The sequence below is a fragment of the Oncorhynchus keta genome, chromosome 25 (genome assembly GCF_023373465.1).
Source record: "Oncorhynchus keta strain PuntledgeMale-10-30-2019 chromosome 25, Oket_V2, whole genome shotgun sequence".
Taxonomy (NCBI): Eukaryota; Metazoa; Chordata; class Actinopteri; order Salmoniformes; family Salmonidae; genus Oncorhynchus; species Oncorhynchus keta.
Window position 1 is genome coordinate 24,040,407 of NC_068445.1, and position 12,444 is coordinate 24,052,850.

Here is a 12,444-nt window from a genome sequence, read left to right on the forward strand (position 1 = left end):
ACCTCATCACCATATTGTTATTTATCTTATTTATATTTTTTATTTATTTTTGCTCCTTTGCACCCTAGTATCTCTACTTGCACATTCATCTTCTGCACATCTATCACTTCCACAAAACTTGAGTGTCATTATCCAGTTGCAACCAGTTGTATTTTGGAACAGAGCCCATGTGCTCATTAAGGTAGAAGCATTAGAATATGCTCTTCCAGATCATATAAAAACATCTGCCCTGGATGAACCTCTGTATGAGCATTTCATAAAGTAGCTTTTTTGATCAACCTTGGATGTGATCACATTGCACACAATTTCTCTTCTCAACCTACTAGCCATTTGTAGTTTAAGTTAGAATCATGTCCACACTAACCCATCATCTATTCACTAAATATAGAGGGCTTTTAAATATTTATTTGTCAAAATCAAGAAAAAAAAAGTGTGCACTCCAGTGGAGGCTGCTGAAGGGAGGATGGCTCATAAAAATGACTGGAACTGTGTAAATGGAATGGCATCAAGCACATAGAAACCATGTGTTTGATACCATTCCACTAATTCCGTTCCAGACATTACCACAAGCGCTTTCTCCCCAATTAAGGTGCCACCTACCTCCTGTAGTGCATTCCCCCCATGTCAAATGCCAAAGCATTTCTGTGACAATAGACAAGAACAACTCAAAGACAGAACTAAATGCATTTAAATGGAGAGAATAAATGCATAAAAAGCATTTCTGTAAAGCTTTGTGATTGACAATAAATAGCTTGACGGACAACAGAATGTTCATGACTTAATATGTGTCAATGAAAGGCAACATTTATACTCAGGACTTTTAAATACATTACTGCAATCATAACTAGGTCGGTTGATGGAAATAAAAGTACAGGCTTTGTTGCCAGCAATACCAGTCAAATACAAAGAAAAGGCATCAAGAAGTTGGTGTTTTTCAGTCATGCAAAATGTCTAATGATTTAATTTCTCTGTGTTATTCTATCCCAGTCCATACTGTGAGACTGCCTCCACCCTCACCAACCAACCATGCAGCTCAGACTCATAAATCCCTACATTATTCACAAGTTGTTCTTGTATCCCTTTACTGTGTTTTGTTCTGGACTCCGCACACTTACCAATTACAATATGTAGCTATTTCAATACCTACTGATACACTTTAACATTAGGCTCTATAAACCAATATAATGGAAGCATCATTCCACACACATAATTTTAAGTAAAAAATAAACAGATCTATACAGAGTGCACATTCAAAACACTGTACTTTACTTCAGAGTGTTGATAAATAAACAAACGAAATAGCATTTATCTACCACTCATCACTCAAAGTTCGAGTCCAACAGATTCCAATGTCAGAGAGCGTTTCCAAATGAATTTGATACATATTCCAAGAAAAATCAAACCCACTCCAACATTAACAACTGTCATTCCATTGAAAGGTAAACAATGTTCTATGATATTTATCATATTTTAGTGAAAGGAAAGGGTTGCTGTCTTTGAATGGGCTCATACCAGTAACCCTGGACTCTAACCACAGTCCCAATAAAATTGAAATTTTTTTATGTGCTTTTAACATGCTTACCATGGGCAAGACCATTACCATATGATCAAAGGAGAGCAACACATGGTTGATTCCTGCCAAGGGAAAGAAAAAAATGAACCCAGCTCTTTTCATGACCTGCCTTTATTGGTTGCTTATGGTGGGTGTGTGAGTATGTATGTGGAGTCTGCAGTCAGTCTCTGCAGTTGAATACTGTAGTGCCTCAAAGCTTTCTGCCACCCTTCTTGCGAAGTGACTTTCCCTCACCAGAGAAGGCGATGAATTCCAAATCCTCCTGAAAACATGCAACTAGCTTTAGCATTCAAATCTGGCACATACAATTTGAACTATCTAAATACAGCTTTTATGCCTTCCTGGAATTTCAGTGTTTGCAAGAAAGGGATGAAGCAGTTTATGACATTTTCCTTCTTTAACCATCATACTTACATCCTCTGTTGTTTTCCTGGGCAGAGGCCTAGAGTTTCTGATGAAGGTGATCCTGCCAACCTTGTACTCATAGTTAGGAATCCCTCTGCATTGGGACAGAGAGGGGTTAAAGATTAAGATCAGAGCTGATTTCATTATAGCATGTCACATGTAGATGTGATCTGGAAATACAAAAGTTGCCCAGATATGGGGAAAGGATTATGGGTTGTTTTAGGACTGATAATAGCTCCCAACCTTTTAATGTCACTGGGATCGATGGGGACGGGGCTGGGCTCGATGCCTTTCTTTTTGCCATCCAGGCGATTGCCTGAACCTGTGAAAGCCTATAGAGAGAAGTATTCAGACTAATTCATGGGTTGAATTGAGGATTGCATGAGCTTCGCATAAATGAAAGAGAACGTGAACCATATGGGAATGAACTGAGGTAAGTAAGGAAAAAATCCATAAGCATAAACTCACTCTGAATCTCATGTCCATTTCAGTCCAAGTGTTGGGGTCTCCTTCCTCCTCCTGTTGTGAGGAGTGATTAGAGTTCATCAAAACATACAGTATAAACACTGAGACCGGATTAGAAATACTCTACATGTGTTGTTCTTACTGTGGGCTCCTCTGGTGCTTTGTAACACCTCTCTGGTTCTTTGTAACCAAGCGGCGCATCAAAGTCCACCTGAGAGACAATAACAGGTATGGCTGGGTGAGGTAGAGCTATTAGGTACCATAATCTAAGTTAAAGTGTTGTGTCTCCACTTATGGTATGATAGATAGTACAGAAGATCTTACATTCATATCACATTCAATGATAGATACGGCCTTGTCTGGCTTAGTCTCCATCACTCGCAGTTCATAGATCTGAAATCAGTATAGAGAAAGATAACAGGTCAGGCACAACTGTATGCCACACACAGGCTGCCGGTGTCACATTATTTGGGGAGGGTGGGTTAAATATTAATGGTTGGAACGGAATAAATGGAATGTTGATACCATTCCCACCATTATTATAAGCCATCCTCCCCTCAGCAGCCTACTGTGATGCCACACCTTATATTTAGAAGAAACATTTCTGGTGACAAGTCAAATTCCATTACAGTTTTGCCTTGTGCATTGTAATACAGTCATCATACTATGATAGTCATAGTATATGGCCAAATGTTTGTAGACACCCCTTCAAATGAGTGGATTTGGATATTTCAGCCACACCAATTGCTGACAGGTGTATAAAATCAAGTACACATCCATACAATCTCCATAGACAAACAGTGTCAGTAGAATTACCTTACTGAAGAGCTCAATTACTTCCAACGTGGTATCATCATAGGATGCCACCTTTCCAACAAGTCAGTTCATAAAATTTCTGCCCTGCTAGAGCTGCCCCGGTCAACTGTAAGTGCCATTATTGTGAAATGTTTCAGAGCAACAATGGCTCAAATGCGAAGTGGTAGGTCACACAAGTGACTGAAGCGCATAAAACTTGCCTGTTCTTGGTTGCAACACTCACTACCGAGTTCCAACTGCCTCTGGAAGCAATGTCAGCACCAGAACTGTTCGTTGGGAGCTTCATGAAAGGGGTTTCCGTGGCCGAGCAGCCACACACATGCCTAAGATCACCATGCGCAATGCCAAGCATTGGCTGGAGTGGAGTAAAGCTCGCCGCCATTGGACTCTGGAAACACATTCTCTGGAGTGATGAATCTCACTTCACCATCTAGCAGTTCGACGGACAAATCTGGGTTTGGCGGATGCCAGGAGAACACAACCTGGTCCATACAGAAATGGTTTGTCGAGATCAGTGTGGAAGAACTTGATTGGCCTGCTCAGAGTCCTGACCTCAACTCCATCAAACGCCTTTGGGATGAACTGGACTGCCGACTGTGAGCCAGGCCAAACCGTCCTACATCAGTGCCCTACCTCACTAATGCTCATGGCTGAATAGATGTCCCCACAGCAATGTTCCAACATCTACTGGAAAGCCTTCCCAGAAGAGTGGAGGCTGTTATAGCAGGAATGGCGGGACTAACTCCATATTAATGCCCATGATTCTGGAATGAGATGTTCGATGAGCAGGATTCCACATACTTTTGGCTGTGTAGTGTACCAATAACTTCAAACAGTTACCTTTTCATTGTAGTTAATTGCGACAACATCTCCTGTAGTTAAGCAGGCAAAGTTTCTCAAAGCATTTTCCAACCTATGAGAGTGAAGTGAAAAGTGAGAATCATTTGCCTATTTTTAATGACACTTAAAGACAATGTGCAGAGGTGAGTGATTAAAGGTCTATAACTGTACATACACTGCTTTGGGGTTAGTGATATCCAGGAAGTCTGGGCTCTGTGGCTGGAACTTGGAGTATGTGGCCACCATGAGGTTCACACTCTCCACCTGGACCAGGCCTCCTTCCTCCAGCAGGAGATTCTGCATCATCTACAGGGGAGACACACAGGCAACCATGTCACTACAGACAACATACCTACTAAAGTTCATGACGATTTTAATTAATGATTTTAATACAGGGCCACTGACAGGGCCCGCTACCACACTTGCGGGCTCTCCTTCACCGTGGCCAACGTGAGTAAAACATAACGCGTTAACCCTGCCCAGACGGCATCCCTAGCCGAGTCCTCAGAGTATGCGCAGACCAGCTGGCTGGTGTGTTTACGGACATATTCAATCAATCCCTATCCCAGTCTGCTGTTCCCACATGCTTCAAGAGGGCCACCGTTGTTCCTGTTCCCAAGAAAGCTAAGGTAACTGGGCTAAACGACTATTGCCCCGTAGCACTCACTTCCATCATCATGAAGTGCTTTGAGAGACCAGTCAAGGATCATATCACCTCCACCCTACCTGACACCCTAGACCCACTCCAATTTGCTTAACGCCCCAATAGGTCCACAGACAATGCAATTGCAATCACACTGCCCTAACCCATCTGGACAAGAGGAATACCTACGTAAGAATGCTGTTCATTGACTACAGCTCAGCATTTAACACCATAGTACCCTCCAAACTCGTCATTAAGCTTGAGACCCTGGGTCTCGAGCCCGCCCTGTGCAACTGGGTCCTGGACTTTCTGACGGGCCGCCCCCCAGGTGGTGAGGGTAGGAAACAACATCTCCACCCCGCTGATCCTCAACACTGGGGCCCCGCAAGGGTGCATTCTCAGCCCTCTCCTGTACTCCCTGTTCACCCATGACTGCGTGGCCATATGCACGCCTCCAACTCACTCATCATGTTTGCAGACGACACTACAGTGGTAGGCTTGATTACCAACAACGACGGCCTATAGGGAGGAGGCGAGGGCCCTCTGAGTGTGGTGTCAGGACAATAACCTCACACTCAACAAAACAAAGGAGATGATCATGATCATCATCCACATCGACGGGACAGTAGTGGAGAAGATGGAAAGTTAAGTTACTCAGCGTACACATCACGGACAAACTGAAATGGTTCACTCACACAGACAATGTGGTGAAGAAGGCACAACAGCACCTCTTCAACCTCAACAGCACCTCTTCAAGAAATTTGGTTTGTCACCGAAAACACTCGCAATCTTTTACAGATGCACAATCACGGCCTGGTACGGCAACTGCTCCGCCCACAACCGCAAGGCTCTCCAGAGGGTAGTGAGGTCTGCACAACACATCACCGGTGGCAAACTACCTGCCCTCCAGGACACCTACACCACCCGATGTCACAGGAAGGCCAAAAACATCAAGGGCAACAACCACCCGAGCCACTGCCTGTTCACCCCGCTATCATCCAGAAGGCGAGGTCAGTACAGGTGCATCAAAGCAGTTGACCAAGAGACTGAAAAACAGCTTCTATCTCAAGGCAATCAGACTGTTAAACAGCCATCACTGAGTGGCTGCTGCCAACATACTGACTCAATCTCTTTTTAAATTTATTTTACCTTTATTTAACCAGGCAAGTCAGTTAAGAACAAATTCTTATTTTCAATGATGGCCTAGGAACAGTGGGTTAACTGCCTGTTCAGGGGCAGAACGACAGATTTGTACCATGTCAACTCGGGGGTTTGAACTTGCAACCTTCCGGTTACTAGTCCAACGCTCTAACCACTAGGCTACCCTGCCGCCACTTGAATTATTAAAAATTGGATGTAATAAATGTATCACTAGTCACTTTAAACAATGCCACTTTATATAATGTTTACATACCCTGCATTACTCATCTCATATGGATGTACTGTACTCCATACCATCTACTGCATCTTGCCTATGCCGTACGGCCATCGCTCATCCATATATTTATATGTATATATTGTTATTCCTTCCTTTATACACACACGTGTAAGGTAGTTGTTGTGAAATTGTTAGATATTACTGCACATTCAGAACTAGAAGCACAAGCATTTCACTACATTCACATCTGCTAACCATGTGTATGTGACCAATAACTGACTGTTCGAGAAAATATAAAGGCCCGCTTTGTTCCAACATTATCAACACTTGCTCTTTCCATGACATAGACTGACCAGGTGAAAGCTATGATCTCTTATTGATGTCACTTGTTAAATCCACTTCAAATCGGTGTAGATGGAGAGGATAACAGGTTAAAGAAGGATTTTTAAGCCTAGAGACAATTGAAACATGGATTGTGTACAGTGTGTGCCATTCAGAGGGTGAATAAGGCAATACAAAATATTTAAGTGCCTTTGAACTGGGTATGGTAGAAGGTGCCGGGCGAACCGGTTTGAGTGTGTCAAGAACTGCAAAGCTGCTGGGTTTTTCACACTCAACAGTTTCCTGTGTGTATCAAGAATGGTCCACCACCCAAAGGATATCCGGCCAACTTGACACAACTGTGGGAAGCATTGGAGTCAACATGGGGCCAGCATCCCTGTGGAACACTTTCAACACCATGTAGAGTCCATGCCGTGCCAGGCATAGACTGACCAGGTGAGAGCTATGATCTCTTATTGATGTCACTTGTTAAATCCAACTTCAAAACCAGTGTAGATGAAGGGGAGGAGACAGGTTAAAGAAGGATTGTTAAGCCTTGAGACAATTGAGACATGGATTGTGGATTGTGTACAGTATGCCATTGTTGTAAATAAGAATTTGTTCTTAAAATGACTTGCCTAGTTAAATAAAAGGTTCAATAAAATAAAAAATGCTCAGAAGAATAGATGGCTGTTCAGAGGGTAAAAGGGGATGCAACTCAATATTAGGCAACGCCATTTTAATATTAATTTATTGAAACCGTAATATCAACTGGTTATATTATATCATGAAACACAATCTTTAAAAATGTCAGTAACCTTAGCAGTGGTGCTTGTTTGTAGAAGCCGATGGCTGTGCACTGGCATAGCCTTGTTTTGTTAATTTAGCAGACAAGATACGCTTAATTCCTGAGCCCTTAACACAGTCAAGACACATGTTATAGTAAAAACCATTATGTAATATAAACAGAATTAAACAAAATATTTTTTCCAAGTGAAAAAAAAGTGATGCATCACACATCTGGAACATAGAATGAAATTATGTGTAATGGCTGTCTCGACACCAAGAAGTACCAAAAGTGTCTGTTCAGAAAAGCAGAGAGTCCGGAGAGACGAAGCTTAATTCAGGGTCCCAGCCCCAGACACATATGACCAGCTGCTAGATATAGGAATTCAACCGCTACAAGCACTGTTTTTCTGTGAATCATTGGCTGTAAGTGACAAAAAAATGATCACTACACGAAAGTAGTTAAAGTAGTTAAAGTGCTCTACCTTCGAACAACATAGCTATGATTTTTTGTTTGTTTATTATCCCAGTATTAATCATTACCCTCTTCATTGACTTATCAGTTAGTGTTGCACATGTCCTACAGGCTCACATTTGTAGGATACATTTAATAATATATTCAGTTGATCATGATGAAAATTGTAGCCTAGATCCTTTGTACTGATTTTTCCCACTTAACAATGAAGTAACTGATAGGCCCATTTTATGTGGCATAATGCATTATGCATTATGACAGTCTCAGATATTAAAACCTTATTGTCCTTTTATTTAAGGTCAAATTTACAACTACTTCCGGTAAAGTAACATATACTTAAGAGGTCCTTTGGAAATAATTGGTACATGTCTTCAAGGTAATCAGCCCAGAGCAATACCAAAAGTATTTGATGCAAGAACTACGGACACAATGTGCACCTCACAAAAGACCTCATCCAACATCAAGGTGCCCAAGTCCAGTTTGACATTGCACAGAAATTCAGCAGGACCATAACGAGAGAAGACAGACCTCATGCATCGATTTGATTAAGACTGAGCTGACGCCAAAGTCTGGAAAGCACTCAATCTCAAGTAAATCTGAGGCCATCAACCATATAGTAAGTGTGCTTCTTCATCAGAAGGAGTTTGCTTTGACACCTGGCAGGTTCTACCCGAGCTTCCAGAACTCCAAAATAAACCTGCTGCACAAATTGGACTATGAGGAACAAGTGTAATGGATCAGATTCAGCAATCAAACTGACCTTACACCATGAGAAGAACAAACGTTCTGCCCTTTTGGCACACAGACAAAGGCACACATGTTGACTGTTGATTTCAACTGTGGTGCTGAAACTCTGGAATGGAAACTGTCATCTTAAATACCACAGTTAGAGAAGTAATTTAAGAAAGAGGAAAGACGTAATACTGAAACAAATAACAACGTAGACTGGCAAAACGTGTATTCACTTTTATAATGTTACATTCTTTGTTGCATTTATTTATGTAATTATTTTCATTTTCTCCACATATTGTTACATTACAGTCTCACTCTAAAATGGATTTGAAAAAATCCTCAATCTACACACAATACCCCATAATGACAATGCAAAAACAGATTAAAAAATGTTGGCTAAAAAAAAAATATATACATTTCCATAAGTATTAAGACCATTTACTCAGTACTTTATTGAAGAACCTTCTTGGGTTTGATGCTACAAGCTTGGCACGCCTGTATTTGGGGAGTTTCAATTATTCTCTGCAGATCCTCTCGAGCTCTGTCAGGTTGGATGGGGAGCGTCGCTGCACAGCTACTTTCAGGTCTCTCCGGAGATCGATTGGGTTCAAGTCCGGGCTCTGGCTGGGCCATACAAGGACATTCATAGACTTGTCCCGAAGCCACTACTGTGTTGTCTTGGCTGTGTGCTTAGGGTCATTGTCCTGTTGGGAGGTGTACCGTCGCCCCAGTCTCAGGTCCTGAGTGCTGTGGAGCAGGTTTTCATCAAGGAGCTCTCTGTACTTTTCTCCGTACCTCCCCTTGAGCCTGATTAGTATCCCAGTCCCTGCCGCTGAAAAAAATCTCCACAGCATGATGCTGCCACCACCACCATGCTTCACTGTAGGGATGGCCAGGTGATGAGCAATGTCTGGTTTCTAAAAACCTGTTTTCGCTTTGTCATTACGGGGTATTGTGTGTAGATTGAAGAAGTAAAAAATAAATCTATTTTAGAATAAGGCTGTACTGTAACAAAATGTGGAGAAGGTGAAGGGGCCTGAATACTTTCCGAATGCACTGTACATCCTTGCAGTTGCATGAGGTAGTAGCACAATTGTCACAGCAGCCATGTTTGGGTGATATTGGTTGCATGCCTTAATCATCAAAGAGCTGTAAGAGTTTCAACCGCCTACAGCTGGTTCTGTTTGACACATACAGTCCCTTCTTATATGAAACTCAAACAAGCGGTCTTCCACGGTACAGGATAAATTAATTTTAGCTCATGCCGTCCCTCCCTGCTCTTCCATATGCCTGCATGTAGGACTCAAGGTCTTGAGGTGGTCCATAGTTGTCTACATGACACGCTTAAAGTCTATCCCCATTCCCAGTACTGAAGTAGCCACCACAACTCTGAGATTAGATGACTCATTTTTCAAGGCTGCGATTATGTGCAATTTTATGCCCTTGGTTGTCTCTGGGCGGTGCATGTTGAAAAGCCTTTTTTCCAGTGTGTCCTCTGCTCCTGCTGGATGCACAGATTTCTCCCCAAGGAACTGCTGAAAAACCTTGTTGTACAGCAAAGAACAGTCTTCAATTATCTTACAGTATATGACAGTCCTTGGGGTCTCAGGCCCTGAGCAACCATGAATTCTAAATGGCATCAGTAGTTTGCAAAGTAGCCTAAGCGGAAAATATATGGGATGCAATTATTCCAAAACTTCTGCTTGTTGTTGGAACACATTTTCCTACTTCAATCAACCAGTCCATTTTGAATTTGTCACAAAACTGATGCCATTTGGCAAGGAATGTTGGTTGTGTGTCTCATCAGATAAGTTTTTATAGGCATTTATTTCTGTAGGCCAAACGGGAGCTTGCGTGCGCCCTCAGCACGCGTGTGTAGAGGGAGCGGTCGGAATGCAATTGAGTGAAAGAGACACGGAGGGGAAAGGGAATTTAGGGAGAAGAATTGTATTATTTTTTTGTTGTGCCCCACAAATGCATATGTACAAATGGAACACTAGAGTCAAAGCAAATGAACGTTTGTTTTTTTAGGGGTAAGGGTGACAATTTCACTTGCCCGTTCAGGCAGCCACAAAGCACATTCCACCAAATAGTTTTGCAGTATTTAAAAAAAAAAAAAAAGTGATCTCTGGTTAAAGTTGGAGTTTTAAAGTAGTCCATTAGAGTACTCATGCCCATCCCTAACTTTAATGCACGTGACATAACATACACTGTTCCCAATTTAAAGCATCCACCCATCCATCCATCCATCCATGTTTTTTTTGGTTGATGTGTTCTCTTGGGGTGGCAGGGTAGCCTAGTGGTTAGAGCGTTGGACTAATAACCAGAAGGTTGCGAGTTCAAACCCCCGAGCTGACAAGGTACAAATCTGTCGTTCTGCCCCTGAACAGGCAGTTAACCCACGTCATTGAAAATAAGAATTTGTTCTCAACTGACTTGCCTGGTTAAATAAAGGTTAAAAAAATAATTTTAAAAAAGGAAATCAGAGGGGGAAACAGGCAAGAAGGAGAGAAACAGTGAAAAGGGTGGGGATCAAACCCTGGTCTCTTGTGGGGAGACTTATATGTGTGACTTGTGCCAGGGAGTGTTACCACTTCTCTGCAGTTAAAGCATCCTTTGATAGAAATATGGCACAAGGTTTATAAAAAAATAAGTGTTGAAATAAAACAACCCTGCTCACCCAGTGTGGCAGGTAGCAAATCCCCTCATCTGCTACAAACTCCAAGACACCACAGTGTGTCATTCTGTCGGAGTTCTTGTTGGTAAGTTTGAACAACATGGGGTAGGTGATGTTAAGTCTGCCTTTGGGGGAAAGAGTGAAGGGTAAGAAGAAGTCATCTGTTGGGTATAAAACTCTGGTTCGGAAAAATTGCATATGTAGATCATCAGAGTTTAAATCTGGATAAAGTAGGAGTATACTTACTTAGTTGGTCAAGTGCAGATGGTGGCATTATAACTATAATGAGAAAACAGAGCAATATGGGCACTAAAAAAAACACTTACAGAGGAGTATAAGGCAGAATCAATTGACAGTAGGATGACAGTGACTGCAATCTCTACAGTCACTTCACTTGTGTATAGGACACTGGGGCAAAGCTTAGGTATCAAACTCCATACATTCCTGTATGGTTATGATATATTTAAAAGTTGGCTATTTATAGAATTGCCAACAATTTATAGAATTGCCATCATATAGAATAATTACTTTTTCCTCCTTTCTCCACATCAGACCGGTCGTTGGGACCCGCCAACATGGACACAGAGTAGCAGCGGTATTGAGTGGAGAAGCGGTTTTGGAAAGTCCGTGGCATCGGGTGGTCAAACATGTTGAAGGAAAACTGTGGCAAATATTTTGAAAAACAAAAAGTAGTTAGGTCAGGTAAAAATGAGTTATTTTTAGACAGTTGGTTAGACAACGTTACCCTGACTAATTTCAAATCCAACTTTAATTTCAAACATCATACCAACTAGTTAGCCTACTTCATGTAAAACTAGCTGACAAGTGACACCATTTAACTTTTTAAAGCTGTACGATTCACAAGTAAAGTTGCTGAGCAAGGTAGATATAAATTAGTCAGAATGATGGTGCATATTTCCTTTTATTTGAATGGCTAACTATTTCCTACTATCAAGCTAACAGTTAACGGTTAGCTAGTGAATTCCGATACGATGTGGCACTGGTTATGTTAGCATTTTTCATAAGCAACAGTCAAAACCAGTGTTGTCGAGTACTTACCATGATGAAAATTAGCACTCCAAACTTTGTATCTCAAAATGTATCGAATAAAGCTATACTAAATAGCGTATTCTCCGACAAACTGCCTGCTGAAACTCCAATGTTATCTTCCGCTTCGCCGCAACGAAAGCAGGAAGTGACGGATTACCCAAAACAAAGCATGAACACCAATCAGAATCCTAACACCAACATTCTATCCTTTGTGATTGTCTAAACGCGCTCCCGCCTACTTGCATGCAATTTCTATTGGTCAGTTTTACATAAGCCTACAAAG

At 41.7% G+C, this 12,444-nt stretch overlaps 1 protein-coding gene across 2 annotated transcripts; it reads right to left on the reverse strand.

Annotated features, from left to right (window-relative positions):
- Nucleotides 1-1,243: 1,243 nt before the first annotated feature.
- On the reverse strand, nt 1,244-12,339 carry LOC118371613 (ubiquitin recognition factor in ER-associated degradation protein 1-like). Of its 2 annotated transcripts, none has more exons than XM_035757143.2 (12): nt 12,171-12,339; nt 11,640-11,772; nt 11,358-11,390; nt 11,115-11,236; nt 4,275-4,405; nt 4,100-4,172; nt 2,768-2,836; nt 2,586-2,654; nt 2,447-2,497; nt 2,222-2,310; nt 1,988-2,072; nt 1,244-1,832 (listed from the first exon to the last, which is right to left on the reverse strand). In XM_035757143.2, the coding sequence occupies exons 1-12, from the start codon at nt 12,171-12,173 to the stop codon at nt 1,764-1,766; spliced, it is 927 nt and encodes a 308-aa protein (XP_035613036.1). In that variant the 5' UTR covers nt 12,174-12,339; the 3' UTR covers nt 1,244-1,763. The 2 variants fall into 2 exon arrangements, with proteins under 2 accessions (XP_035613036.1, XP_035613035.1); XM_035757142.2 differs by having other exon boundaries at nt 1,244-1,835.
- Between the last annotated feature and the right edge of the window lie 105 nt (nt 12,340-12,444).

Coding starts and splice junctions, on each gene's coding strand:
- LOC118371613 (XM_035757142.2), bottom strand. Junction 4,406..11,114: donor TTTGCTACCTGCCACACTGG/GTGAGCAGGGTT, acceptor TCTCCCCTGTAG/ATGATGCAGAATCTCCTGCT. Junction 1,836..1,987: donor CCAGGAAAACAACAGAGGAT/GTAAGTATGATG, acceptor GCATGTTTTCAG/GAGGATTTGGAATTCATCGC.